Source organism: Ipomoea nil, unplaced genomic scaffold (assembly GCF_001879475.1).
Source record: "Ipomoea nil cultivar Tokyo-kokei standard unplaced genomic scaffold, Asagao_1.1 scaffold2144, whole genome shotgun sequence".
NCBI classification, from domain to species: domain Eukaryota; kingdom Viridiplantae; phylum Streptophyta; class Magnoliopsida; order Solanales; family Convolvulaceae; genus Ipomoea; species Ipomoea nil.
This window is the reverse complement of record NW_017618572.1, coordinates 3,870,041-3,896,941: the sequence shown is the minus strand read 5'-3', so window position 1 is coordinate 3,896,941 and position 26,901 is coordinate 3,870,041. Positions and strand designations below refer to the sequence as shown.

The 26,901-nt window shown below is 38.4% G+C and overlaps 2 protein-coding genes across 2 annotated transcripts; one reads left to right on the top strand and one right to left on the bottom strand.

Annotated features, from left to right (window-relative positions):
* Positions 1–6,066: 6,066 nt before the first annotated feature.
* On the top strand, positions 6,067–16,967 carry LOC109148654 (TMV resistance protein N-like). The gene is made up of 2 exons (XM_019296390.1): positions 6,067–6,792; positions 15,836–16,967. Exons 1-2 carry the CDS (start codon positions 6,509–6,511, stop codon positions 16,965–16,967), a joined length of 1,416 nt encoding a protein of 471 aa, XP_019151935.1. The 5' UTR covers positions 6,067–6,508.
* A 665-nt stretch (positions 16,968–17,632) lies between these two features.
* Positions 17,633–26,014, bottom strand: LOC109148758. Its single transcript, XM_019296482.1, has 2 exons — positions 25,938–26,014; positions 17,633–18,227 (listed from the first exon to the last, which is right to left on the bottom strand). The coding sequence occupies exons 1-2, from the start codon at positions 26,002–26,004 to the stop codon at positions 17,659–17,661; spliced, it is 636 nt and encodes a 211-aa protein (XP_019152027.1). The 5' UTR covers positions 26,005–26,014; the 3' UTR covers positions 17,633–17,658.
* Between the last annotated feature and the right edge of the window lie 887 nt (positions 26,015–26,901).

The window sequence follows — 26,901 nt, the reverse complement described above, 5'->3', positions numbered from 1 at the left end:
CTGGCTTTTGTTTCTGTCTATTCTCATACTTTGTGAAGAAGACTCCTGCCCCTGCCAAGCTTTCATTCATAGAACTGGAGCCTTCATGAATTTGTCTTTCTTGTTGTGAGACCATAGCAAAGGCCTCTCCAACATCATGTAATGGTTTCATCAACATAATCTGTCTCTTGGTATTATTGAGATCATCATTTAGGCCAATAAGAAAAGATGATAACATATCATTATCTAATTGTGCCCTAATTTTCTAGACATCTTGCAAACACATTCACAGCTGATTGGTGTGCATTCACATGAAAGAACATGTCTTAATACCAATAATTCATCCCACAACAGTTTCAATTGAGTGAAATAGTCATTCACAGGAGATGTACCTTGTCTTGTTCTGTAAATCTCGGATTGGATTTCTGCAATGCGGAAGAAATCTTGCTGGCTGAATCGCTACTTTAGATCCTTCCATACTCCCTCAGCAGTGTCAATCCAGAGTATGCTTCGTCCAATGGTGGGAGACACCACTCTAAAGATCCATGATAGGATCATTGTATTGCATTGATCCCAGTAAAAGTACTTGGGATCAGATTTATTGGGGATGGCTAGGGTTCCATCAGCTACAACCATTGTTTTTCGACCTCAATGCCATTTCCATGGCTCTTGCCCATGGATGGTAATTCGATCTCCCTTCCAACTGGACAGTCACAAGCTGTAACGAAGGGCTCTCATTGGGGTGAAGGTAAAGGGGATCGGTCCGATCTTTGGGATCGTATGCTGCGAAGATCGGAGCTGGTGTTGGTGTATTCCCTGCCTGCATGATTGGATTGCTTACTCCTGGATTGCTTGCTGCCATTTGAGGACGATTCAGAGGTGTTTGCCAAGCCATGAGCTTAAGAGCTCTGATACCATGTTGGAGTTCTCATGGAGAAAGAATTAGGGAAGGAGGAAAGGAAACGAAAGGCTGTTGGTTGATGAATCAAAAAGTGAATTACAAAGGGGAGCAACCTGCTCTATATACAAGCCAACCAACTAAGTGAAACATAGAAAAAGGAAAGCTAAACAGTGTTAACTAACTTTAACTAACAAAACTAATCTTCAACTAACTCTTCTTGTGTTGACTTCTTGTTTGACCTGCAGTGTTGGTTGACAAAGAACACTAAAGCTTTAAAAATGACCTTGCTAAATTGAATAAAGTTCATATCAATCATTTTTCTATCTCAGATTATGAAAACAATGCATTGAGTTTAAGGATTCCAAAATCTTGGATTTACAATATATATTTTTTCAAAGTTTCAGGACAGAAAAGTTTAACGATCAAGTAAAAACATATATATAAAAAATTATATCATTTTTGTAATATGATTTACCTGATTCTTACATAACGTTTTTAAAGATGCATGATAGATAGATTACCCAAAGAGGAACCACACGAATGCACTCACACAAAATGTTTTTGGATGTTGTTGACAAAGGGGACACAGTACATCCACATCTAATCTCCGTGACTCCAATGCAACCATAGTTGGGACAACACAGTTAATGCACCGCCATAAGAAGTTCTGGATGTTTGGGGGAATCTTCAAATGCCACAGATTATGCCACACCACATCACTAGGAGATTACTGCTCATGCAAAATAGTTAACATACGATAGCCAAGTTTGATTGATGGCCACAATAGGTTAGGATTGTGAGAATAAGAGGTTTGCAAGACTGCAAGAGATTGGGATCCCATCTCATAAAAGTCTTGCTTGTTTGCAATTCTCACCCTACGATCCGAGAGGGTTAGGTCCGGAAGGAGATGTAAACCACATGTTCAATAAAATGCCTTAGTCACCTTGTGATGCCTAAGAGTCTAAGTCTTGTAATGCTTAGGGATTGTGCCAATTCTCCCTTAGGAACTATCATGCACCTTATCAATTCTACCTTAGAAAAAAATGCATTTGCATGGGAAGTTATTGTCCAATTCCGTTTCCATTTAATTGTTCCTTGCTTCTTAGCTTTGTTGTACTTTCATGCTTTGTACACTTACAATAATACCTTTGCACCTAACAATACTTGCCAATACATTACATGTATAAACACTTGAACCTTTCTAAGTTGCCATCCGGTGAAAACGACACTCGGAAATCTTTATTCCTCCCACTTACCATCCATCTCTTACAAACAAACATTCGTTAGCTACATGGCTCCACTCTGGGCCGGTTTTTGAAGTTTTGCGATCCCGTTCTTATAAATAAATGAGGTCTTTCTAAAAGTATAAGCCTAATCTCCCATGGGGAATGGTATTGGTGGTCAATTAATTAGGTCCTAATTATTAGGAAAGAGAAGTGATTGGAGATAAAACTAATGACTTTTAGAATTAATTATAATTTTTTTAAAAAATTTCTTAAGCAGCTAAGTCAAAAATAAATAATGGGCTCTCTACAAATTGAGATCCTATGCTGTTGCCCATCTTACACGCCCTAAAATCGGGCCATGGCTCTACCCCTTAAAATGGTCCACTTAATTGGTGGATGCAACAACGATAATTACGGGGAGTTTGGAGATTCTAATCATAATCTCGACTCTGGTCGTCGGCTCCATTTTGAACTTCGTGCTCATGTATCTCTTGGCGCCAACTGCTTCCTCTGTAAGCCAGAGTTTACCTTCCATTTTCGCGAGCTGTCCCCCAAGTCACATGTTTGAGCCCGGCACTTTCGTGTACAGGGGCACTCTGTTTGTTGCTGTTAGATTCGCTGCAGGACTGGTCGGAACCGCCTTCTCAAATGCAAGTGGGCTGATAAAGATCAGGAAGAAAATGGACAAGACCACAAAATTCTGGAAACCACATCCCAATCTGTTTTGTGAACCATATTGGAGCTCCGGACCGGATTGTTGCCACCTGGGGCGATGTTGGTGTGGCCGGGGGTTGCAAGGATGAAACCTTGCCGTTGTTCTGGTGTTGGGTTCGATAGAAATGTTAATTAGAGAGCAAACTCGAGCATATATGTCGAGCTCTCAACAAGAGCACCATTGATGGGGAATATAGAATTCTCAAAATAAAATAATGTGTTAGAGAAAGAGAAAGAATAAGTACACAAAAAGAGAAAATTACATTTTTGGTTTTGTGACTATTGTGGTCTTGTTAATTTGAATATTTGACTTTAAAAACTATCAATTTAGTCCTGTAACTATGCAATTTTTAACACATTTGGTCCTCCCGACGAAATCGCCGGTCAATGTCGCCGGAAAAATGTATTTTCTTTAAAATTGTTTAATCATGGGGCTAAAATTGTCGTTTTAAGCTTTAAAAAAAAGGGGAAAGATATTTGTTCTCGCTTTCTGCTCTTGTACGCGAAGAAGGAAGCATGAGTGCGACATGGAAGTGTTGGGGATGGGTTTAGGCGTAAACCACAAGCATTTCATTGAATTTTGTGGACAACGAGTGACTGGAATAACGTTGGAAAATTCCGGCAACGCTCCGATGGCCAGAGGAATGCTCTCGGAGAATTGATTGTAACTGAGATCGAGAGCCTGCAGGCTCCGGAGCTTACCAAGCCCCAACGGAATCCCGCCGGAGAGAAAGTTCCGGCTGATTCAAAGAAACCTGAGGTTCTGCAACTCCGACAAGCTTTCCGGAGGCAATCGTCTTCCTGAAATTCGCTGAGGCAAAGTGGGCAATTGAGCCGTCCATCGCTCCATCTCCCTTCCGGTACTTGAAGATGGCGATGGACTTTATCCGGGCTTCACCTAGCCCATTTTTGCCGGCGGCGTTGTAGGGTAATCCCTCTCCAGTGAGCATAGCAGACGAGGAGGAGACAAGCATAGCCCAGACTTCGAAGCCGCAGCAAGCTAGCAACTCTGCCGAACCGCCGCGGTGCCGTCTCCGCCTCTGGTTTTCGGTTAGAATTCAGAGGGTACATTTTGTATATTTTGCTTCTTTCTGGCCAAGTGTATTTTGCCTAGCACCACCTGCTGCTCTGAGTGCACTGGCAAAAATGCTCCGAGTAATGAAGAAGAAAAACAACATTTTCCGCAGGCGCATCACCCACCTGCGTATTTTGAACAATGTATTTTGCTTTTCAGCAGGCGCATCAAGGAAGAAGAAGAACATTTAGCTTAAAATGACCATTTTGCTCCTATAAATAAACAATTTTAAAGAAAATACACTTTTCGACGACATTTGGCCAGGAGAACCAAATGTGTTAAAAATTGCATAGTTACAGGACTAAATTGATAGTTTTTAAAGTCAAATATTCAAATTAACAAGATGAGAAAATTGCAATTTTGGTCATATGACTATAGAGGCTTTGTTAATTTTAGCATATGAATTTTAAATGTGTCAATTTAGTACCTTGACTATGCAGTTTTTATCAATTTTGGTCACTCCGGTCAAATTTCCGGCCAAATTTCACCGGAAAATTTTAACAGTTAAAATAATGAAGGTATTTTAGTCATTTCACATTTCTTTCCTTCTTCTCCGGCGAATTCATCTTTTCCGGTGAATCCGAGGATGAGGTGCGCTGCGATGCTTTCAACATTATCCAAAAATAGAAGTATTTATTCAACATTATCCAAAAAGAGAAGTATTTATTCAATATCAATTTTAGCATAATGTTGATATAGAGAAGTTTTAGAATAAATAGGCACCCACATCAGTTTTAGCATTACGCTATCTTCTTCGAGCAAGCATTTTTTTGGCCGGAAAAGCTTTCAACCGGAATTTTGGCAGGAGGTGCACTGGGCAAGCACTAAGAGAAGTGCATTTCGGATATTTCTAGGTCCGCCGATATCTCAAGCTCCCCTTACACAAATGGTCAGATGTTTTCATCTGGAATTTTGGCCATCTGAACCCTAATAAATCGTCGGCGACGGCTTGGACGGATGAGTTTAAGTATGCTTTGGAAGGTGTGCTATTGCGACGGATTGGCCGAAAAAAATGAATTTGCTGGAGAAGAAGGAAGAGATGTGAAATGACTAATATACCCTCATTATTTTAACTGTTCAATTTTCCGGCGAAATTTGGCCGGCAATTTGACCGGAGTGACCAAAATTGATAAAAATTACATAGTCAAGGTACTAAATTGACACTTTTGAAAGTCAGGTGCTGACATTAACAAAGCTCCTATAGTCATATGACTAAACTTGAAATTTTCTCTTAACAAGACCACAATAGTCACAGGACCAAAAGTGTAATTTTCTCTACACAAAAATATTTAATGTGGAAATCGAAATGGTGAAAACCACAGGCCTCTTTAGACTAAGTCAAGTCGAAATCCACTATGTATATCTCGTAGGCATATGTACAAAGGCAGCCATGGCTGTGGAGTAGCTGGAAGAAACATTAAAGTAGATGACAGCTTATTAGGACTGAATGAGGCTGTTTGTCTGATCCGAGAGACCTTATATAATGACCTTGTTTGGTAAATGGTTGTTAGTGATTGTGTTAATTAGAAGGTATAACTAGTTGATAACATTAGCTGATTGTAGAAAAGTGTTTGGTAAATTAGCCGTTAGCGGATAGCTGTTTGGTATAATTTCTTTTTTGAAAAAGTTGCTTGGAGTAGCTTTTTGAATTTTAGCATTTTGGAGTTACAAAAAGCTAATTAACCAAATACTTGTATTGATATTTTAATTAAATCAAACATTTAATAGTGGTTAAATAAGTCAAAATTGACCTATAAGCTAATTTTTTACCAAACACAGCCAATATCATTTCTGTGCAGTTACAACTTTTCGTAACCTCCCCATCTTCTTGCCTGGACTCCTTGCGAGATTTTAACTAGGACAGTGCCTTGCGACACGCCATAGCTTCCATTTGGTAGGGATCATCAACATACGGTAACGGTCCACTGGTAGCTGCTATGAATCTTCCTGAGTCGTACGCCAAATAAGACAGCGCCAAAAGGACGCCCTTTGTGTATCTTTGAAGATGGTTGCATGCATCAACCTGGCATCTGGTAAAGCCCCTTAGCTTGGGACTGTGTTAGAGGATTTTTCACACTACAGGGCTGACTTGTCTGGCTGGTGGGAAGACTTTATTGGTGGGACTAGATCGATCAAAATATAATAGTCATAAACTCATTGTCATCTTTGAAATAATTGAGTGAAACAAAACCTACCCCTTTAGAAAATGTAGCGAGCGCAGCTTTTTATACAGTAAGTTTGATGGATTCTTTGTTTCTTAACTACTCTAATCATGCCCTATAAAATTCAGGCCGGTGTTTACTTTTATCTATTAAGAAATCATCATCACATTAGTTATTGCGCATAGTGGATTAAGTTTCGTACTGCAGATCCAGTTTTGCGGCCATAGCTTTCTTCACAATTGCAATGGAACAGCCTTCTTTTGTGTCTTCATGTGGTTCCTCCTATGATGTTTTCTTGAGTTTCAGAGGAGAAGACGTCCGCAAGAACTTCGTTGACCATCTCTACGCTGCGATGTAGCAAAGAGGGATTTACACTTTCAAAGACGACGAGAAGCTGGAAAGGGGAAAGTCCATCTCGCCCGCACTTGAGAAGGCAATCGAAGAATCGTCCATGGCGGTGGTCGTCTTCTCCGAGCACTATGCTGATTCCACATGGTGTTTGGAGGAACTGGTGAAAATCATGGAGTGTATGGAGGTGAAAGGTCAGATGGTTGTTCCCATTTTCTATGGCGTGGATCCATCGATGGTGAGGAAACAGAAGGGAAAGTATGGAGAAGCCTTTGAAGGACACGAGAAGAGGTTTGAGAAAGAAGGAGAAAAGGTGAAGAAATGGAGAAAAGTGCTAGAGAATATATCCAATTTGTCAGGTTGGGATCTGGACAACACTGAAAATGGGTAAATAATCTTCAACTCTACCCCCCTCCCCCCCAAATGAAATTTATTTTTAAAATTCAATTTCTTTTTTTTTTTATTAAATATTATTTCATAAAAAGAAAATCAGTTGTTTTCTTTTCGATCAAATGATTATTTATGCTCCGTATAAGCCAATTTATTACAGTTTGATCGATTTTTAATTTCTGTTGGGATTTCCAGTAATATTTTACATTTTAGTAGTAAATTATCAATTTTAAAGTAACACTCAAAATTGGAGAATGTATCCAATTTGTTATGTTAGGATCGGATCTGGACAACACTGAAAATTGGTAAATAACATAAACTCTATGTGTTCATACTCAGATCAGATCACTGGTGTTTTCCTTAGCTTTAATCTAAGTCTAATCCTTTGGATCCGCAATTATATAGATTGGCAAAGTTTGCACCCATAGTAGTATTAAAATGAATCAAAATCATTGATCTTTAAAGTTTTTGCTGTAATTAAGGAAAGGATTAAATTATATAGGCAAATTAAAGGTTGCATCCAAACCCCCACTACCACACCACCAGCACCCACAACTAATAACACCATACCATCACCAACACCAACACTACCTCCTCAACTTCTTCTTCTACTTATTATTATTATTATTATTATTATTATTATAAATTTATAACAAACAATATGTTTATTTTTTGAGAAGTGAATCAAACGGAAAAATACAATTTCTTAACTTTTAGTCAAATAAAAAAATAATGCTAAAGTGTCATCCTGCACCATGAACTATAATGGATTTTTCATGTCGCACCCTGAATTTTCATAATTAATATTTAGATCCACAAACCACTAAAGTTTTTTGGTCTAGTAATTTTTACAAGTTTCTTACAGGTTGCCGGTATTAATACACTGACATGAAATTTTCTTTTTCTTTTTTCGCCTTCCATTTGATATGTCAGCTTCATTAATTCTTTAATTATATATGCTTAGCCAAACCCAATGCATATTATTACCGGTAATACCGTAGAACATGGTGGTGGCGGTGTGTCCATGTTGAAAAAAATTTCACTTCCTGTGACAATGAAAATCACAGACCCCGACACGGTCCACAAATACGAGATAACACAATATCCCAAAGATAATGACAACGCAATGGACACAAGATTTACGTGGAAACCCCAAAACCACGGGGAAAAACCACGGACCACCACCAACGACAATTTCACTATCACAAATCTTGGGTATAAAGTTTCTGGCTACCACCCGAGCCAAACATCCAAAAATCATCAAATACAACAATTCTAGGCCAGAGACTTCTATAATGTTTCACAAGCTAAACATGAATAATATCTCGTACTCAAAATATTCAACCACCACGAGCAAGGTGAAAAGAATAATACAAATATTACGAGATTACCCAAAACGATGCCTGGAACAAACAAGCTGACCTCTTCAAATATTTGATGAAGAAAACACCTAAGAGCTTCAGCAAACCTCACGACAAATCCATTAAACGTGTGACAAAACCCGCCGAACACGTTGCCCTCGTGCCGCTAAATGTAGTGGAGAATGTCCTCACAAGACCGGCCAAGGAGGCAAAAAGAAGCAAAAAAACTTGGCTTTAATTTGTTTCATTGCTCTCTACTGTCTTGCACTACTGCCAAATCAATATCATGTGTGTGTAGTAATGTTGGAGAAGAATGCTTTGCTTCTTTTATAGTACCAAAATGGGAATGTGAAGGGATAAAGAAAAAAAATTCTTTTAACCTTTCACATGCATGCTTTAAAGAGCAAAATAACTCTTCCATCACTCCAACTTCTTATATTCCCTAAAATATTATTATTATATATAATATAATAATAATTAGGGCTCAACAAAAAATAAAGTGGATACAAAAAAGGCTTGATCCAAACATGGGCTATTTTCCACATAGGAGGGAAGCCCAACCCAACAGTCCATCGCCACCGGCACGATCTCGTCGACCAGCTCGGCGAACAGGGAGTTAAATCTCGGCGGCCAGCTCAGTGATCTCCGAGCACACCACCAGGTCGTCTTCACGTAGCAGTTTTTGCATGGTTTCAGTCTCATTGTTCTTATTGGGTCTATATGTTAAGCAGACTCCACCGCCCAAGCCAACCAATAGCAAAAGAGCTTAACTTTTCTTCACTCCAGCTTTTATTTTTGTATTGCATGCAATCCAATTGAATTTTGAGTTGAGCATTTGATTGACAAACCATGTCAGAGGAACCACCCACTTTTGCGAAGACCGAAGTCAACACCTCCATTCACGTCAATCCAACTCCTTGCCCGCCATCGTCGCAGAGATTCACGCCAACCGCTGGGCAAGTGATACGAGTATATCCACAGTGGAAGAAGGTGAAAATCAAGAATTGGGAGAAAGAAAAGAAACAACTCAAGCAAGAAGAGAACGAAGGAAACCCACATGGATGGCTGATTACATTTGTTAGACTAAGTTTATTCGTAATATGATACATTAATTTAGTCCTAATACGTTATTATATCATATTAATTACGAATCATAGTCCTAAGCATAATAGGAGTAACTTAGTATATAATCACCATGCATGCTAGGGGGAAAGACATGCGAATTATTATTATCTTTTTCTTCTCTGCTATCATCTTCCTTCTCTGAAATCTCTCTCTCTCTCCCTCTCTCTATCTCCGATTTTCCCCTCCCCTAATTCCATCTTTGGAGTCTGCATCCACTCAAAGCGGTGCCGACTTGATACGGGTTCGTATAAATTGGTGCTCTCATTGCATCGAACTCATCTTTCTTGTTCTTTAACACACTCAAAACTATAATCCTACTTCATTATGTCAGACAAGCAATCTACATCAACAACTCGTCCTTGGGAGCAGGCAATTGCCGAATTGCAAGAAAATTTTGATAGACAACCTATTACAAATCACTAACTCATTCAACAACTCATTACCTCTGTGTCACGGTTGGAAACGATGGTAACAACAAATAAAAATGTAGCAATGCAACCTCAAACACATGGAACTTTAGGACCTCCACCTGATAATCATCTACAACCATCTTTGCGACCGGAGAGTGGCCAAGGGACTCAACGATTTCATATGAAACTGGAGTTACCTCGCTTTGATGGCTCAGATCCTCATGGTTGGATATTTAGAATTCCAGAATATTTTGATTTTTATGATACACCCGACACACAGCGATTGCGAATAGCAGGATTCACAATAGAAGGGAATGCTTCTGGGTGGTATCAATGGATGAAAAGGAATGTAATGTTAACTACATGGAAGGAACTTTTACCGAATGTCACAAAGCGGTTCGGCGAAGTCTCATTTTGAGGATTCCCAAGAAAAATTGTCAAAATTGACACAGCAAACCACAGTCACTGCCTATCAAGCAGAATTTGAACAATTAATGAATAAAGTTACAGGGATTGCAGAACATATCCTTATTTCCATGTTCATCGCAGGGCTTAAACCACTTATTCGACGAGGAGTGCAGATGGCACGACCAACAACATTGATGGAAGCTTTTGATCTTGCTCGAGAATATGAAGCAAAATTGGAAGAAATTCAGGCTGAGCTCCAACATGCACGAGCACCCTTAAGGTGGCAACAACGCCAAATACCATCTGCAAACACTACACGGTCAGCCCCGATTATAACACAAACATCAAACCAAGACAAAAGGGAGACAACAACCTTAGCTTTACCACCCTCAACTAAATCAACACAAAATCTCCCCATTAAACAATTAACACCTGTAGAAATGCGGGAAAAACGAGAAAAAGGTATCTGCTACAACTGTGACCAACGTTGGTCAACCAATCATAGGTATCGAACCAAATTCCTAATGTTAATGGGGACTGAAGAGGATGATATATAAGATCCAATCTTAGAAGAAGAAACCATAGTGCATGGACAAGATGACATAATCACAGGAGATATTTCCAGTCTAAACTCATTTTGCAGGCCCGGGTAATCCCAGATCGCTTAAAATTTTGGGAGAAGTTAATGACCGAAGGTTACAGATTTTAATCGATAGTGCCAGCACCCATAACTTTGTGCAACCCAAAATTGCTTAGCAATTACAGTTACATACTTGGAAGGTCACACCATTTCGGGTATATGTTGGTAACGGAGATTCTCTAGCTTGTACCCACAGCTGTAAACAAGTATCATTGACACTACAAGGCACTGAATTCTTGGTAGACTTCTTTGTACTTCCAATTTAAGGCCCAGACATGGTATTGGGAATTCAATGGTTACGGGGACTTGGAAAAGTTGAGCATGACTATGCTAATGTGTCCATGGAGTTTGAATGGAAAGGCCACCAGATTAAATTGCAAGGAAATCATTCATTGGCACCACAATAAATAACTCTGAATCAATTAGAAGCAACAGTAGTAACAAGGGAAATAGTGGAACTCTATGAGTTACTCTTAATACGTGGTTCTGAATCCCCGCCAGAAGAAAATAATACTGAAAAATCTATAGAAGTGGTACAATTCCCTACATATATACCACTAGAAATTATAACAGTACTTCAGCAGCATGAGAAACTATTCCAAGCACCTGCTACGCTACCCCCACATAAATTTTTCAATCACAGGATTCATTTAAATCCGGGAACCAAGCCAATCAATGTTCGCCCATATCGCTACCCACACTTCCAAAAAGAAGAAATTGAGAAGCTTGTTACAGAAATGCTAGATCAAGGAGTTATCCGACCTAGTCAAAGTCCTTTCTCATCTCCAGTCCTACTCGTAAAAAAGAAAGATGGGACCTACAGGTTCTGTGTAGATTATAGAGCCTTGAACACTGCAACAATACGTGACCAATTTCCTATTCCTACTGGAGATGAGCTCTTTGATGAATTAGGTCAAGCAATGGTGTTTACAAAATTAGATCTTAGAGCAGGCTATCATCAAATAAGGATGCATGACCGTGACATATATAAAACCGCCTTTCGAACTCACGAAGGACATTATGAGTTTCTTGTCATGCCTTTCGGGTTAATGAATGCCCTGTCTACCTTCCAAGCAACTATGAACCACATGTTCCACCAATTACTGAGAAAATTTGTAATCGTATTCTTTGATGACATCTTGGTTTATAGCCAAACACTGGAGGATCATATTTACCACCTACAAGTTGTGCTTGGCACACTAAAACAATATGCATTCTACTTAAAGTTGAGCAAGTGCAAATTTTGTCAAACTTCTATCGAATATCTTGGTCACATAATAGATCATGAAAGTGTGCATGCAGACCCTAACAAAATTGACATAATGATAAATTGGCCAACACCAAAAACCATCCGACAATTAAGGGAATTCCTGGGACTAACAGGATATTACCGCCGTTTCATAAAAGGTTATGCAAACATCACAGTCCCGCTAACTGACTTACTTAAAAAAGGATGCATTCCAATGGGAACAGAAGGCAGAGGAAGCATTTACAGCCCTTAAAACTATAATGACAAAGACTCTGGTTTTAAGACCCCCTAACTTTAGCAAGCCTTTCATTGTAGAAACAGATGCATCTAATGAAGGCATTGGAGCAATTCTTGTGCAGGACGACAGACCAATTGCTTTTTTTAGCAAAAAGTTGGGATCGCGCTTAAGAAACTCATCAACATATAACAATGAGCTTTTTGCCATTGTAGAAGCGGTACAAAAATGGAGACAGTACCTACTTGGGAGATTTTCACCATCCGCACAGACCATAAGAGTTTAAAGGAGTTGTTACAACAAGTAGTACAAACCCCAACTCTCCAGCACTATGTTAGAAAATTAATGGGGTATAATTTCAAAATAGAGTACAAACCTGACAGTAGTAATAAAGTAGCAGATGCTCTTTCAAGGAGAGAAGAAGAGGCAACTCCGAATACATCGTATGGGGAAGTATTCCTCACAGTAAGTAAACCAATCCCAGAACTTCTAGAGACCATACGAAGGGAAAATAATTCAGAACCTGACATACTACAACTTCACCAAAAAAATACAAAATGGAGACTACCTAATAATTATAAAATCAAAGAGGGCTTAGCTTTCTATAAAGGTCGATACTGCATCGGAGCAAACTCTAAGATGAAATCTCACATACTACAAGAGTTCCATTCAACCCCAATGGCAGGTCCCACAAGGGTAACCCGCACACTGGTATGGCTTGCAGCTAATTTTCATTAGACAAACATGAGGGAATATGTGAAAAAGTTCATTGCAGCCTGCCAAGTATGCCAACAAACCAAATATTCAACACAACCCCCTGCAGGACTACTCCAACCACTCCCAGTTCCTTCGAGAGTTTGGGAAGATGTAACCATGGACTTCATAACAGGATTACCGACATCACAAGGACAAGGAACTATCATTGTAGTTGTGGATAGGCTTACTAAATATGCACACTTTGGAACATTACAACACCAATTCAGTGCACAGAAAGCAGCTAATGTATTTATAGAAATAGTGGCAAAACATCACGGTTTCCCTGCAACAATCGTCTCAGATCGAGACCCAATTTTCCTATGCAAATTTTGGGATGAATTATTCACACTAAGTGGCACAACACTGAAGAGAAGCACATCATACCATCCACAGACCGACGGTCAGACAGAAGCAATGAATCGAGGCTTAGAGCAATACTTAAGGGCTTTTACTCACGTCAAACCAACCAATTAGACGTCGTACTTGGGATGGACAGAATTTTGCGCCAATACAAGCTACCACAGCAGCATTAAAATGATTTCATTTCAAGCACTATATGGAAGACCACCACCCACCTTAGCACCGTATACAAAAGACACAACAACAGTACAAGCACTAGATGAATTATTGTTGGATCGTGACAGATTGATAAGGCAACTGAAACACAATCTTCGGGAAGCTCAGCATCGCATGGCCCAAAAAGCCAATGCCAAAAGAAGCGAAGTGAAATTTTCAGTAGGAGATAAGGTCTGGCTTCGTCTACAACCATATAGACATATATCAGTAGCACGTAGAAGCTCTAACAAACTAGCACGACGTTATTATGGTCCATTCAATATCTTGGAAAAAATAGGGGAAGATGCATACTGCCTCGAGCTACCACCACAAGCAAGAATTCATTCAGTATTCCATGTCTCACAACTCAAGAAACACATAGAAACTGAAGAAAATATAGAGGTCCAATTACCGGATGAAATTGTGGGCCAATCACCAATTTCAACTCCACTAGCACTCTGTGGGGAACGAAATGTTCTAAAAAATGGAAAAAATACAACGCCAAGTCTTGGTGCAATGATCAGATAGTAGTCTAGAAAACGCCACTTGGGAAGTTGCCGATGAAATGGAACGATGGTACCCGAATCTCCACCTTGAGGACAAGGTGGTTGTCGAAGGGAAGGGGAGTGATACGAGTATATCCACAATGGAAGAAGGTGAAAATGCTACTAGGCCAATGAGAGAACGAAGGAAACCGACATTGATGGCTGATTACATTTGTTAGATTAAGTTTATTCGTAATAGGGTACATTAGTTTAGTCCTAATACGTTATTATATCATATTAATTACGAATCATAGTCCTAAGCATAATAGGAGTAACTTAGTATATAATCACCCTGCATGCTAGGGGGAAAGACATGCGAATTATTATTATCTTTTTCTTCTCTGCTATCATCTTCCTTCTCTGAAATATCTCTCTCTCTCTCTCTCTCTCTCTCTCTCCCTCTCTCTCTCTCTGATTTTCCCCTCCCCTAATTCCATCTTTGGAGTCTGCATCCACTCAAAGCAGTGCCGGCTTGATACGGGTTCGTATCAGCAAGTACCACGGCCACCGGGGATCGATATTCAACTCTCTGTCTCTGGTTTTACTTGACGAATTGAAGTCCGATTTTTCTTTGAAGTGGTAGACCAGAAACAACATAGCCAGACTGGCCTTCCACATGCTTTCTTGAACAATGGCGACCTTTGTTGATGTGCTCTCGAGCACCACCATTTTTTTTTATGACACCTCCCAGGTTTAGGATTAGTGTTTGCAACAACAATGGCATCCACCGCCACCGCCAAAGCTCACGCCGGAAGATCCAGTCACTACCTCGTCGGTGTCTGCTACGGCCGCTAGTGGCGGCTGTGACCATCGGTGGAATGAGACCGAGAAAGAGAGAGGATGTCGGCTGGGGCTGTTGGGCGTGGTGGCGGTCGGTGGAAGAAACCTGGCATACGCAAAGTGAGCAGCGAGAAGTTCTGGCTCCGGCGCTGCAGGGCTGTCCCCCTTGGACTAAGTAAGGATTCTCAATCTTGATGATGCCCTGTAAACCCATTTGCCTCTGTTCTTTATCATACCCTTTAGATTCCTCTCCAACTCATTCTCAGATATCTCTCTTCCTCAACTTCGGCTTCTTCCTTTCTCAATGTGCGACGACCAGCCCCTGAGGTACCAGCCTTCATCACCTCAGGAGTGGAGAACTGGCGGCCCCCTTGAACTTTCCTCTCACCATAGAGGTTTTTTCAAGAGGTTTTCTACTGAAGAGAAGAGGGAGAGAGCCAAATTCAAACGATGAGTGTTTTAGCTCGTACTTAATTATTATATTTATCATTTGGGAGGATTGACTTAAAAAGAAAGTCCACGTAAGTATATTACCAGTGCCACCTCATCTTTATAACTGGAAAACCTACAAAAATTGCTAGACGGAAAAAATTTAGTGGTATGTAGATCTAAATATCACTTATGAAAGTTCATGGTGCGGCATGAAGAATCCATTATAGTTCAGGGTGCGGGATGACACTTTAGCAAAAAAAAAAAAAAGATAATTTTCTAACCTTCAGCCAAACACTAAAAAATTAAAATATTTTATGAAAACTGAGTCGTTTTCTGAAAATCATTTTCCGCAAAATATTTTCAAGGTTTTCAAAGAGCCTAAATCAAAAATCAATTTGAGTTGGGTGACTTGGGTCTTATCAGTCATGTTTTCAACCATGGTTGGGTCTTATTATAAAGTCATCCAACTGAAAAACGTGCATTAATTTGTGTTTTTAATTAATTTATGACTTGTACTTGCTGTGTTTTATTGTGATGTATATAGGCATGAAGCAAAGTTCATCCAGAAAATTGTTGAAGATATCGTTACTAAATTGGGTTCAACGAGGTCAATTGATAATCCAAAACTGGTTGGGATGGAGCCTCGTATGCAGAAACTGTATCGATTGATAGGCTTGGGGTCTAATGAAGTTCGTTTTGTTGGAATACTTGGGATGAGCGGGATTGGAAAGACAACTATTGCAAGAGCTGTGTATGACAACATCTCAAAAGAATTCGAAGGTTGTATTTTTATTCATGAAGTTAGAAGCGAGTCGGGAAAGCATGGTGTGGTGCACTTGCAACAGAAACTTCTATCTAATATTCTTTCAGTAAAAGATATGAAAATAGACAATGTGTTTGAAGGAAAAATGACGATACGACAAAGGCTGCATTGCAAAAGAGTGCTTGTTCTTCTTGATGATGTTGATCACAGGGATCAATTGGAATCATTGGCTGGAAACAACGATTGGTTCGGTGCTGGAAGTAGAATCATCATAACAACTAAGGATAAACACTTGCTCATTAGCCATAAAGTGAAGATTATGAAATACTTTAAAATGAGTGTGCTAGAGGAAGCTGAAAGCTTTCAACTCTTTAGGCAGCATGCATTTAATAAACAGTTGTTGCTGCCTCCTTCCAAGGAATTTGAGGAGCTCGAAGCTCAAGTGGTACACTCTGCTGCAGGCCTTCCATTGGCTCTTAAACTTTTTGGCTCCCTCCTATATGGCAGAGATATTGATGAATGGAGAAGTGAAGTTGCCCGACTTAAGGAAATCCCAGAAGATGAGATTTTAGAGAAACTTAAATTGAGTTTCATTAGTCTCAACAAAAATACACAAAGGGTTTTCTTAGACATTGCATTCTTCTTTAATGGGAAGAAGAAAACATCCATAACAAGAATACTTAATAGTTTTGACTTCCACTCTTACATTGGCATAAAGGTTCTTAGAGAGAAATCTCTAATAACTATTTCAGAAGGTCGTGTTTTGATGCATCAATTAATACAAGAAATGGGGTGTTCTATTGTTCGCCAAGAAGCTTCAGATGATCCAAAAAGATATAGCAGGTTGTGGCTACCTCAGGATATTTCTCGACTACTTGCAGGAAGTGAGGTACGTAAACAACAGATCACATAGATAGATTATGTTGCCATGCATCGATCGAATCCCTTATTTTAATTGTTTTCTTGTGAAATATTATATTGTCATGGTACAGAAAACATCCAAGGTATAGCATTCAACTTGCAGGATGCAACAGATGTGAAAGTTAGTAGTGAGGCCTTCACACACATGACCAAGCTAAAACTTCTCAAATTTCACAATGCAAATGCTTCTCATGCCCCTAATTTTCTCCCTGCCGAGTTAAGGTGGCTAGATTGGCACGGATATCCTTCAAAAAGTTTTCCTGCTACTTTCCAGGGACAAAAACTTGTTTCTCTTAAAATGCAATATAGCCGTGTCATACAACTTTGGAAAGGATTCAAGGTTAGTTTATCTATCTAACTGTACTATTTATTTGGTATTTGTATCTGATTTGATCTCTTTTTTGCTTTAATTTTATTCGTATTATTAATTTTCTTTAATTTTATATGTATGTCTCACTTAGCTTGTACATACAGGTCCTGGACAATTTGAAATTCATGAATCTGAGCCACTTTCAAAAACTAATTAGGACTCCAGATTTCACAGGAATCCCAAATCATGAAACATTGATTCTAGAACAGTGTACAAGTTTGGTAGAGATCCATGCTTCTGTTGGATTTCTCAAGAACCTTGTTTCACTTAACCTTATGCATTGTATAAATCTGAAGAGGCTTCCCAAAAGCATTCATTTAGAAAAGCTTGAGAGAATGACCCTTTCAGGCTGCTTGAAACTTGAAAATTTTCCAAAAATTGCAGCTCCCATGGATTGCTTGTTAGAAGTACATGCTGGGGCTACCGCTATAAGAGAAGTGCCATCATCAATCGAGTACCTCACAAACCTGAGGTTAATAAATGTAAGAAATTGCAAGCATCTTGCAAGCCTTCCAAGTAGCATTTGTAAATTGAAAGGTCTGAAAGCTGTGATTCTCTCTGGTTGTTCCAAGTTTGAGAAATTACCAGATGAATTGGGAGAAATGGAATGCTTAGAAGAGTTGTACTGTGACAAGACAGCGATCCAAGAGCTACCATCATCAATCGAGCGCCTCACGAACCTAAGGTTAATAGATGTAAGCAATTGCAAGCATCTTGCAAACCTTCCAAGTAGCATTTGTAGATTGAAAGGTCTGAAAGCTGTGGTTCTCTCTGGTTGTTCCAAGTTTGAGAAATTACCAGATGAATTGGGAGAAATGGAATGCTTAGAAGAGCTGTACTGTGACAAGACAGCGATCCAAGAGCTACCATCCTCCATTTCACTTCTCGAAACTCAAGATTTTATCATTTCGTGGATGTAAACCTCTGGCTTCTCCATTACAAAAGAGTTGTTCATTCCTCCCTAGGCTACTGCCAGCAGGTGCTTTTCAAGATATCAAGGCTTCACCGTTTCCTTCTCTATCTGGTTTATCTTTACTAGAAAGGCTAGATCTTAGTGATTGTAGTATGCTAGATGGAGGTTTTATTCTTGGTGATCTTGGAGAGCTGCACTGTTTGAAAGTATTGAATCTTAACAACAACAGGTTTCGTTGTATCCCAGCTGAATCCATTGTCGGCCTCACTCGACTTAAGCAACTTCATCTAGTGGGATGTGGGAGGCTTCAAAGTTTGCCATTGCTTCCATCAAGTATAAAAGAGGTTTATGCAGATGAATGCCCGAGCTTAGAAGGCCGCAACATAGATTCATTGACTAAATACCCAAAGTTGAGACACGTTTCATTCACTAAATGTGCTCAACTACTTGAGGATCCACGTAACGATCACATAGTTGATGCAATATGGAAACACCTACTCAAGGTATGTAATTCATTACAATCCATGCATCCTTATCATACATGTCCGAATAATTAAAACTAACTAGCTTTGTAATTAGTTGTATATGCATGCATGTTTCACACATACAAATTAGATTACTTACTCCACGTACTGTGGGTGGTACAGGGACTATCAAAAAACTCAAATCACTGGGTTAGTGTCCACTTTCCAGGCATGGTGATTCCTGAGTGGTTTACGTATAAAAATTGAGGAAATTCACTATCAGTTAGCCTACCTCTAAATTGGTACAATAAAAAGTTCATGGGATTTGCATTCTGTGTGGTTTCTAACTTGATAACTACTACAAGTTGGCGGAGACGTTGCAGTATAACTAAAAACTATGGACTTGATCTCCAAATCATTCCCACAACTCGTGATGGTCGTCAGACAATGATTGGATCAAATATGGGCTATAAGGGGGTTAAACAGAATATGAAATCTGAGCTCACTTGCCTGTCCTATAAGCCCTTTAATGATTGTAATGAATGGTGTCAAATTGAAGTTTCTAGTTATTTCGAGTCGGTATACACTGGTATTGGAATGCGCATTGTGTACGAGGATGATGTTAAACCAGTGATGAACAGTTGATGATACAAAATAAGTCTCCACCAAATATGATTATGTAAAAATGAGTGATGTTGCACACTTTTTTAAAAACTTTCTTTCTAATGTTGAATTCCCTCCTCATGTAACACTATTTAAGACAATTCTTTAATATTTAATTACAAATAAGCGTTATGGTGTCAAGTAATTTATGGACACAAATATAAATCACATCAAGAATGAAAAATTAGTAGGGAAAATAGCATTTTCCTTGTTTAATTTCTTACAATCGTCACGAGATTACCTGAGTGTCAATAAGAAAAAATGACACATGATGATTTTCACTTATTATATTTCCACTTCCACCATAGGAACATGTTTAATTTCTTTGGAAGTTATTTTGTTATTTGCTTTGTACTACCGCTTTTATTTGCTTGTACCTTTCAGTGGAATTTTTGGGTATTCCCTCTATATTAATTATTCCAATATTTTTCTTTTAAAAAATATTTTTTAAATTTAACATTTTGCATGGTAAAATTTAAATTTCTTTGTTCATTTCTATCATTGAATTTAAAAATTATCTAGTCCCTTAAATATTGATTTTATACTCAATTTGGTCATTCATTAGGAAAATCGCAAAATTATTGATGTTAAAAATTTTAGGGAAAAATTAAAATTTCAAAAGTTGAGTGATCAATTTGAAAATTAACTCTTTTAAAATTTTATTATTGTTCTAAATAAATAAATATACGTAAACATTACTAGAGGTAGTATATTATGATAATACATTTTCATCATTTATCATCTTGTAATTATACTGTGAAATTATGTGCTTTCTACTTGGTGTATACATATTGGAATGAATGATGATTAATAAAAGACTAATAATTCCGCTCTATATTTGTCTTCTTTTTACTTTACTGGATATTCTTATGTTCATTACTTTCCTACAATCGGAATGGTACTACTAATCACACAAGGATACATCAGGTTCTACATCAATCCCCGATGAACGCCAAGAATAAGCTATATACGTATTGGTGCTACTGGTCATTAAATAATGAGTCTTTGTTCTCTCTCGATCTTGCTGCAGACTTTGATGTCGAGGTGGACCTTGACAATCCTCTTAGTCCGGAGGAGCTGTGCATAGACCGTTGCGTTATCAGCTCCTATTTTTAAAAATAAAAATTAACACTATAGGCGTCTTTACCTTTATGGACTCCTATATTTATATTTTTAAAAAATAAGTTATTTGTATTTTTTTAATACATGTGCATTAATCAAATTACCATGTTCAACAAAAAATTCAATTGCCAAACAACATTTATATAGTTCAAACCATTTGACACAAAATATAATAAAATTTTAATCACGTACTAATACAACACAATAAATATAAAGAAAAATTGCATCTTTAGTCGCTGAGTTATAACCAACTTCCGACTCAGTCCCTAAGTTATGGCAGTATCCGAGTTGGTCCCTCAGTTATGAGCAAAGTGGCGAGTTTGGTCCCTAGCGTTAATATCCTGTCTGCAGCTAACGGAAAACTTAAAAATAATTTAATAATAGAGGGTTAAAATATGAATTTCAAATTATAATCCCCTTCTTATGTTGAAACCCATTGCAAAACCGTCATTATTTTCTTCTTATATGAGTTATATCTAACGAAAGTGGGAGATTTCAGAGCTTGGGGAAGAAAAAGACCTTCAATTGTAGGTATAAGAAGAAAAGAATGACTGTTGCGCAACGAGTTTCAGCATAAAAGAGGATTATAATTTGAAATTTCTATTTTACCCCTCTATTATTAAATTGTTTTTAAGTTTTCGTTAGCTGTAGACAGAATATTAACGTTAGGAACCAAACTCGCCACTTTGCTCATAACTAAGGAATAAACTCGAAAACAGCCATAACTTAGGAACTGAGTCAGAACTTAGTTATAACTTAGGGACTAAAGATACAATTTTCCCTTTTTTTTTTTAAAAAAAAAAAAAAGGAAGACTTTTTTCTCTATCGATTTTGTTGAATGATACTTACATGTTGAAACCTCAATCCCGCAACTTTGAACAGTTAATTGGTAAGCAAGTTACTAGTTAATACATCTTCAACATCAAAAGATCAACTACTCCTGTATATATGTTTATCTTCAAAGGTTTGGGGCTAACCTTTTTTTCCAATTTTGTTTTTCAAAGTTCTTGACTGAGACTCAATTTCATGACCTCCCAAAAGGTTTGGGGCTAACCTTTTTTTCCAATTTTGTTTTTCAAAGTTCTTGACTGAGACTCAATTTCATGACCTCCCACATAAGAGCACACAGAGTCAACAACACCTCCACTGAGGCTCGATTTCATGACCTCCCACATAAGAGAGGTCACTACATGCCATCTGAGAATAAGGTGTTTAATGCCTCGGCATTTATCTTATTATTATATAACGTTTTTAAATATGCATGATAGATAGATTACCGGCCCATTGGAAAGAGTTTGCAAGAAGAATCAAACTCAAAAATTGCACAATCATCATGTGAGGGCAACAAATATGTGTTAGACCTCAATCATTGTCCATGAAGACATGAAGTAGATGTCAATTTTGCACCCAAAATTGATGCACTCTCATGGCAAGGTAGTGAGATATGTACTGCTCTATAGAAGCATATATATTTGGATGAAGTTTTGTGGGCAAATGATTCTGTGGACCCGCAAGGTGAATTCGAGTTTAAAATATACAATTTACATGTTGAATGTTTATAATTTACCTATTGAATATTTACAATCTTGTAAAAGATAAATTGTGAATATTTAGTATATAAATTATGAACATTCAAATATTCAATATATAAATTGTGTATGTTGAATCCAGATCCACCATACAAGGTGGACATCAGTGCACGGTATAACTGTCCAATTTTGTGAAAGAAATATAATAATGGATGGGGCCCAGTGTGTGGGACCCAACATATATCCAATCACAAAAATGAAAGCTATGGCATATAACTAAAAGCTAATTAATATTTATTAGTGTAAAACCTTAGTATTATGTGTCTGTCCAAGGAAATTTGTTCAGCAAATAATTTGGCCACCTAATCACTGTCCAAAAAGTCAAAATCTCAAACTAATGTCTCTTCCCTAAAGTACAAGCATTTAAAGAATTAATTGGATGACCTACTCGTGGTGAAAATGAAATCCATTGTTGTCATGAGCTTTAATTGTAATGAAGAGATTTTGTTGGAATATTAATTCTAAAAGATTTGGTTTTGGAGCGATCTTTGTGTATATTTTGATCCAATTTTTTTTTATAAAAATTTACGAGAATGTCTGCATTCGCTACTCGAATGTGTACTTTGAGTGAAGTTCGCTTTATGATCTAATTGACAAAGAATCACAAGGAGGTAAACATGAGACTGTGAAAAACCGACTCAAACCGAGAATGCCAACATGCAGCTTTTGAACTTAGAACTTTATAATTACAAAACTAATTGACCGACCAAACAGCAAACCAATCCTCCATCCCAATCTTGATCATTCTCAAATCTATATATTCAGTCCACACTCCACACAACTTATTGAAAGTTGAGTACTTAGAAAAAAAAAAAAAAAAAACCTTAATTTTGACATTTTAAAGAATATTAAAATGTTTTTTGTTTTTTTCCTAAAAAAGGGTCAAATAAGCCCCTAAACATTACCTGAAAAGTCAATTAGACCTCTAAACTTTAAAAAAGTACAATTATACCCTTTAACATGTCATATTGAGGTAATTAGGTCCAAGAACATGTAAATGACCTACAATTGCAAATCATTTTTTATTCTGGTAAAAATCCGACGGCCAAACCAGTGTCGGTCGCCATATCCAGCGGAACTGCTCGCCTTCCCCAGCGGAAGGTGACCACTGGTCTCCTTCCCTCAATGAGAAGGCAACCAGTGGTCTCCTTCCACCAGGGGTTGGTCGCCTTCCATGGAGAAAGCGGCGGTCGTCGGAATTAAAAATGACCTGCAATTGCAGGTCATTTATGTAACACCCCTAATTTTAAATCGATTAAAAGCTTATATAAATAAAGCAAGCTATCATTAATTATCCCAAACAGAGCATAACTAAATTCAATTGTCGGGGTGTTATGCCACATCTAGGTTTGAGAACCTAGATGCACAGGCTAAACTAACTGATCAAGGTATAAACTATAATTAATATCTGTTTACACAATTCAAGGCTCACAGGCCGTCTAACTACTACTAAGCTAAATCCACGAACCGTTTAACGCGCTCCTTAGCTAAAGACTGCCACCTGAAAAACACATCGTTGCAACCGTCAGCGAATAATGCTGAGTAACCCACTCCAACGCGTTAAGTACAATATATGTAGATATAAGGAAATCATTTTGAAACTGGAATACATATATATTCTAAGCAACTCTAGCTTAAAACCAAGATCAAGACACAAGACGTAACAATAGACTTGACACTATAGAATGATCATAAAGACTAGCATGCAATACAAGACATGATAAACAGATAAACTCATAAATAACAGATAGAGACAACAATGGGGTCCAAAGACAATCAATTAGCAAGTAATCATCGAGCACACAATCCATCTTCCAACCTTATACCAAGTTCCAACCTTGTGGCTCCCCTCCGTCCTTATATCATTTCCAACCTGTACCTCCAGGCCACCCTTATATCGCCTCCCTTATTCCTCTGGGCAACTACATGCCCCCACCGACCAACCACTTTTCAACCACCTCATACCATGATAGCGCCGCAGTGTCATTCGCATGATCCGTACCTCTAGTACCAATACCATGGATTCAGCGCATATAGCCGCGACATGGCACCGCAGCACTTATAACCTGACCCATGCTCAAGGCAAGCTAGTCGAAGGTGGGTTTGTGCCTTCAGCACAGTAACCGCTAGGTTTGTACCTTTAGTACAATGACCGAGAACTCGTTGTGTCATCCGTCAACAATTCATTTCCACCAATCACAATCTCAACATCATCATCATCTTTAGTCACACCGATCATTGCGCAATGACCACGATACTCATCATCATTCAATCAATCAACATATAATCAATCAATAACAATCAAGACATAACAACAACGACACGTACTACACATAAATTCCTAGAACGGTATTCAAAAACATAAAACGAGACTCATACACGTCAAACGGGGTGCAATGGGACACAACGGGACACGGAGAAACATCAAACGGGGAAAAACACCACGCCACATACCCACTTTCCAGCGGGTGGAGGACCACCCACCGGTGGGCAGCCATGATTCCAGCGGGCAGGCCACTGCCCGCTAGAATTGGGCACGCCGGCAGCGGGTAGGTGGTGGAGACCCATTCCCCCACCTACCCCCCCCCCCCCCACTGGTACTATGGTAGAAATTTGATTCCGGGTTCGTTCGGGGAACTCAAAACCATGTCCAAACACATTCCAACACGCAACAACAACATCACGGATTCAATTAACAAGATTAAACCAAGAATCATTCCAAATACGTTCAAACACAATTCCTAAATATGCCAAGACCCAATATCAATCATATAACGGTTCAGGAGCATCTGGAACCCCAAGAACATCAAGAAATCTACATGCAAAGTCCTAAGGATAAATCCTAGGCTAGACTCAACACCCGATCATGCATAAACTCACCCAAATATACCAAGAACACCATAATACGAAATTCACGATACAAACCATAGGGACAAACTCTAGACATAATTAAAATACAAGATTACCCATTTAATCAATCACAACATCAAGATCATCAAGATTATCAAATAAACACAATATAAATCCTAGGCAAGGCTCTATCAAGACTCAATCATAGAATCACACATACAATTATCAAAGGAGCCAATAAATAAGATATAGCAAGGAAAATAGGTTTTGTAAGACATGGGTTACCTCTTAGCCCTAATCAATATCCTTGGCTACTAAGGTTCTTCTCTAAGATTCTTCTCCCGATTGATCTTCCTAGGCTTGTTGGTGGGGGATTTCCTTGGCTGGATTACCTGAGAGTATTTTCGAGTGAGAGGGAGGTGAGGAAGGGTTCTATCTGCTTCCTAATCCTCTATTTATATGTTTTAGGGAAACCTATTCAGAGTCTGAATAATAAGGCTCACTTTCCTTATTCGCTATGGGCTTAAGGTTCCTAGTTCAGGCAAAGGTCCACGATTCATTGCGGACCGCCTGGATTAATTAAAAGAATTATAATTGGATTAAATCCCTCTTAACTATTTTAATTAACGGAATTAATTTAATAATTAATTCAGATTTGAAGGTCGTAACACGGGGTGTTACAATTTACCTGATCTTGGACCTAATGCCTCAATATGACATGTTAAAGGGTGTAATTGCACTTTTTTAAAGTTTATGGGTCTAATTGACTTTTCAGGTAATGTTTAGGGGTCATAACATCTGTTCATATACACTTTCTCAACCTACTAAAGCCCAACGAGTCAATACTACCTCCACTGAGACTCGAAATTCATAAATCTGAGCCACTCTCAGAAACTAATTAGGACTCCAGATTTCACAGGAATCCCAAATCTTGAAACATTGAATCTAGAACAGTGTACAAGTTTTATAGAGATTCATGCTTCTGTTGGATTTCTCAAGAAACTTATTTCACTTAACCATAAGCATTGTGTAAATTTGAAGAGGCTTCCCGAAGGCATTCATTTAGAGAAGCTTGAGACAATGATCCTTTCAAGCTGCTTGAAACTCGAAAACTTTCCAAAAATTACAGCTCCCATGGCTTGCTTGTTAGAAGTACATGATGGGGCTACCGCTATAAGAGAAGTGACATCATCAATCGAGTACCTCACAAACCAGAGGTTAATAGATGTAAGCAATTGCAAGAATCATACAAGCCTTTTAAGTAGCATTTGTAGATTGAAAGGTCTGAAAGTTGTGATTCTCTTTGGTTGTTCCAAGTTTGAGAAATTACCAGATGAATTGGGAGAAATAGAATGCTTAGAAGAGTTGTACTGTGACAAAAACATCGATCCAAGAGCTACCATCCTCCATTTCACTTATCAAGAAACTCAAGATTTTATCATTTCATGGATGCAAACCTTTGGCTTCTCCATTACAAAAGAGCTGTTAATTCTTCCTCTCTAGGCTGCTGTCAGCAGGAGCTTTTCAAGATATCAAGGCTTCACCATTTCCTTCTCTATCTGGGTTATCTTCACTGCAACTGCTGGACCTTAGTGATTGTAGTTGTTAGATGGAGGCATTATTCTTGGTGATCTTGGAGAGCTTCATTGTTTGAAAGTACTGAATCTTAGCAACAACAAGTTTAGTTGTATCCCATATGAGTCCTCTGTCGGCCTCACTTGAGTTAAGCAACTTCATCTAGTGGGATGTGGGAGGCTTCAAATTTTTCAAGAGCTTCCATCTAGTATAAAAGAGGTTTATGCAGATGAATACCCTAACTTAGAAGGCCACAACATAGATTCATTAACTAAATACCCCAAGTTGAATCTGTAATACCCACTATCTTAGAAATAAAATTATATTTATGTTTATTAAATGTGGTCAACAAGTCAAAGCTTATCCAAATTTAATATTGG

What these genes read in the sequence shown, in the direction of transcription:
- LOC109148654 (XM_019296390.1), top strand. Translation starts at nt 6,509, where the DNA reads ATGGCGGTGGTCGTCTTCTCCGAGCACTATGCTGATTCCACATGGTGT. An exon ending in CTGGACAACACTGAAAATGG is followed by an intron (nt 6,793 to 15,835) that starts GTAAATAATCTT and finishes TGATGTATATAG; the next exon opens with GCATGAAGCAAAGTTCATCC.
- LOC109148758 (XM_019296482.1), bottom strand. Translation starts at nt 26,004, where the DNA reads ATGCCTTCGGGAAGCCTCTTCAAATTTACACAATGCTTATGGTTAAGT. An exon ending in TGAAATAAGTTTCTTGAGAA is followed by an intron (nt 18,228 to 25,937) that starts ATCCAACAGAAG and finishes GAGTTTCGAGAA; the next exon opens with GTGAAATGGAGGATGGTAGC.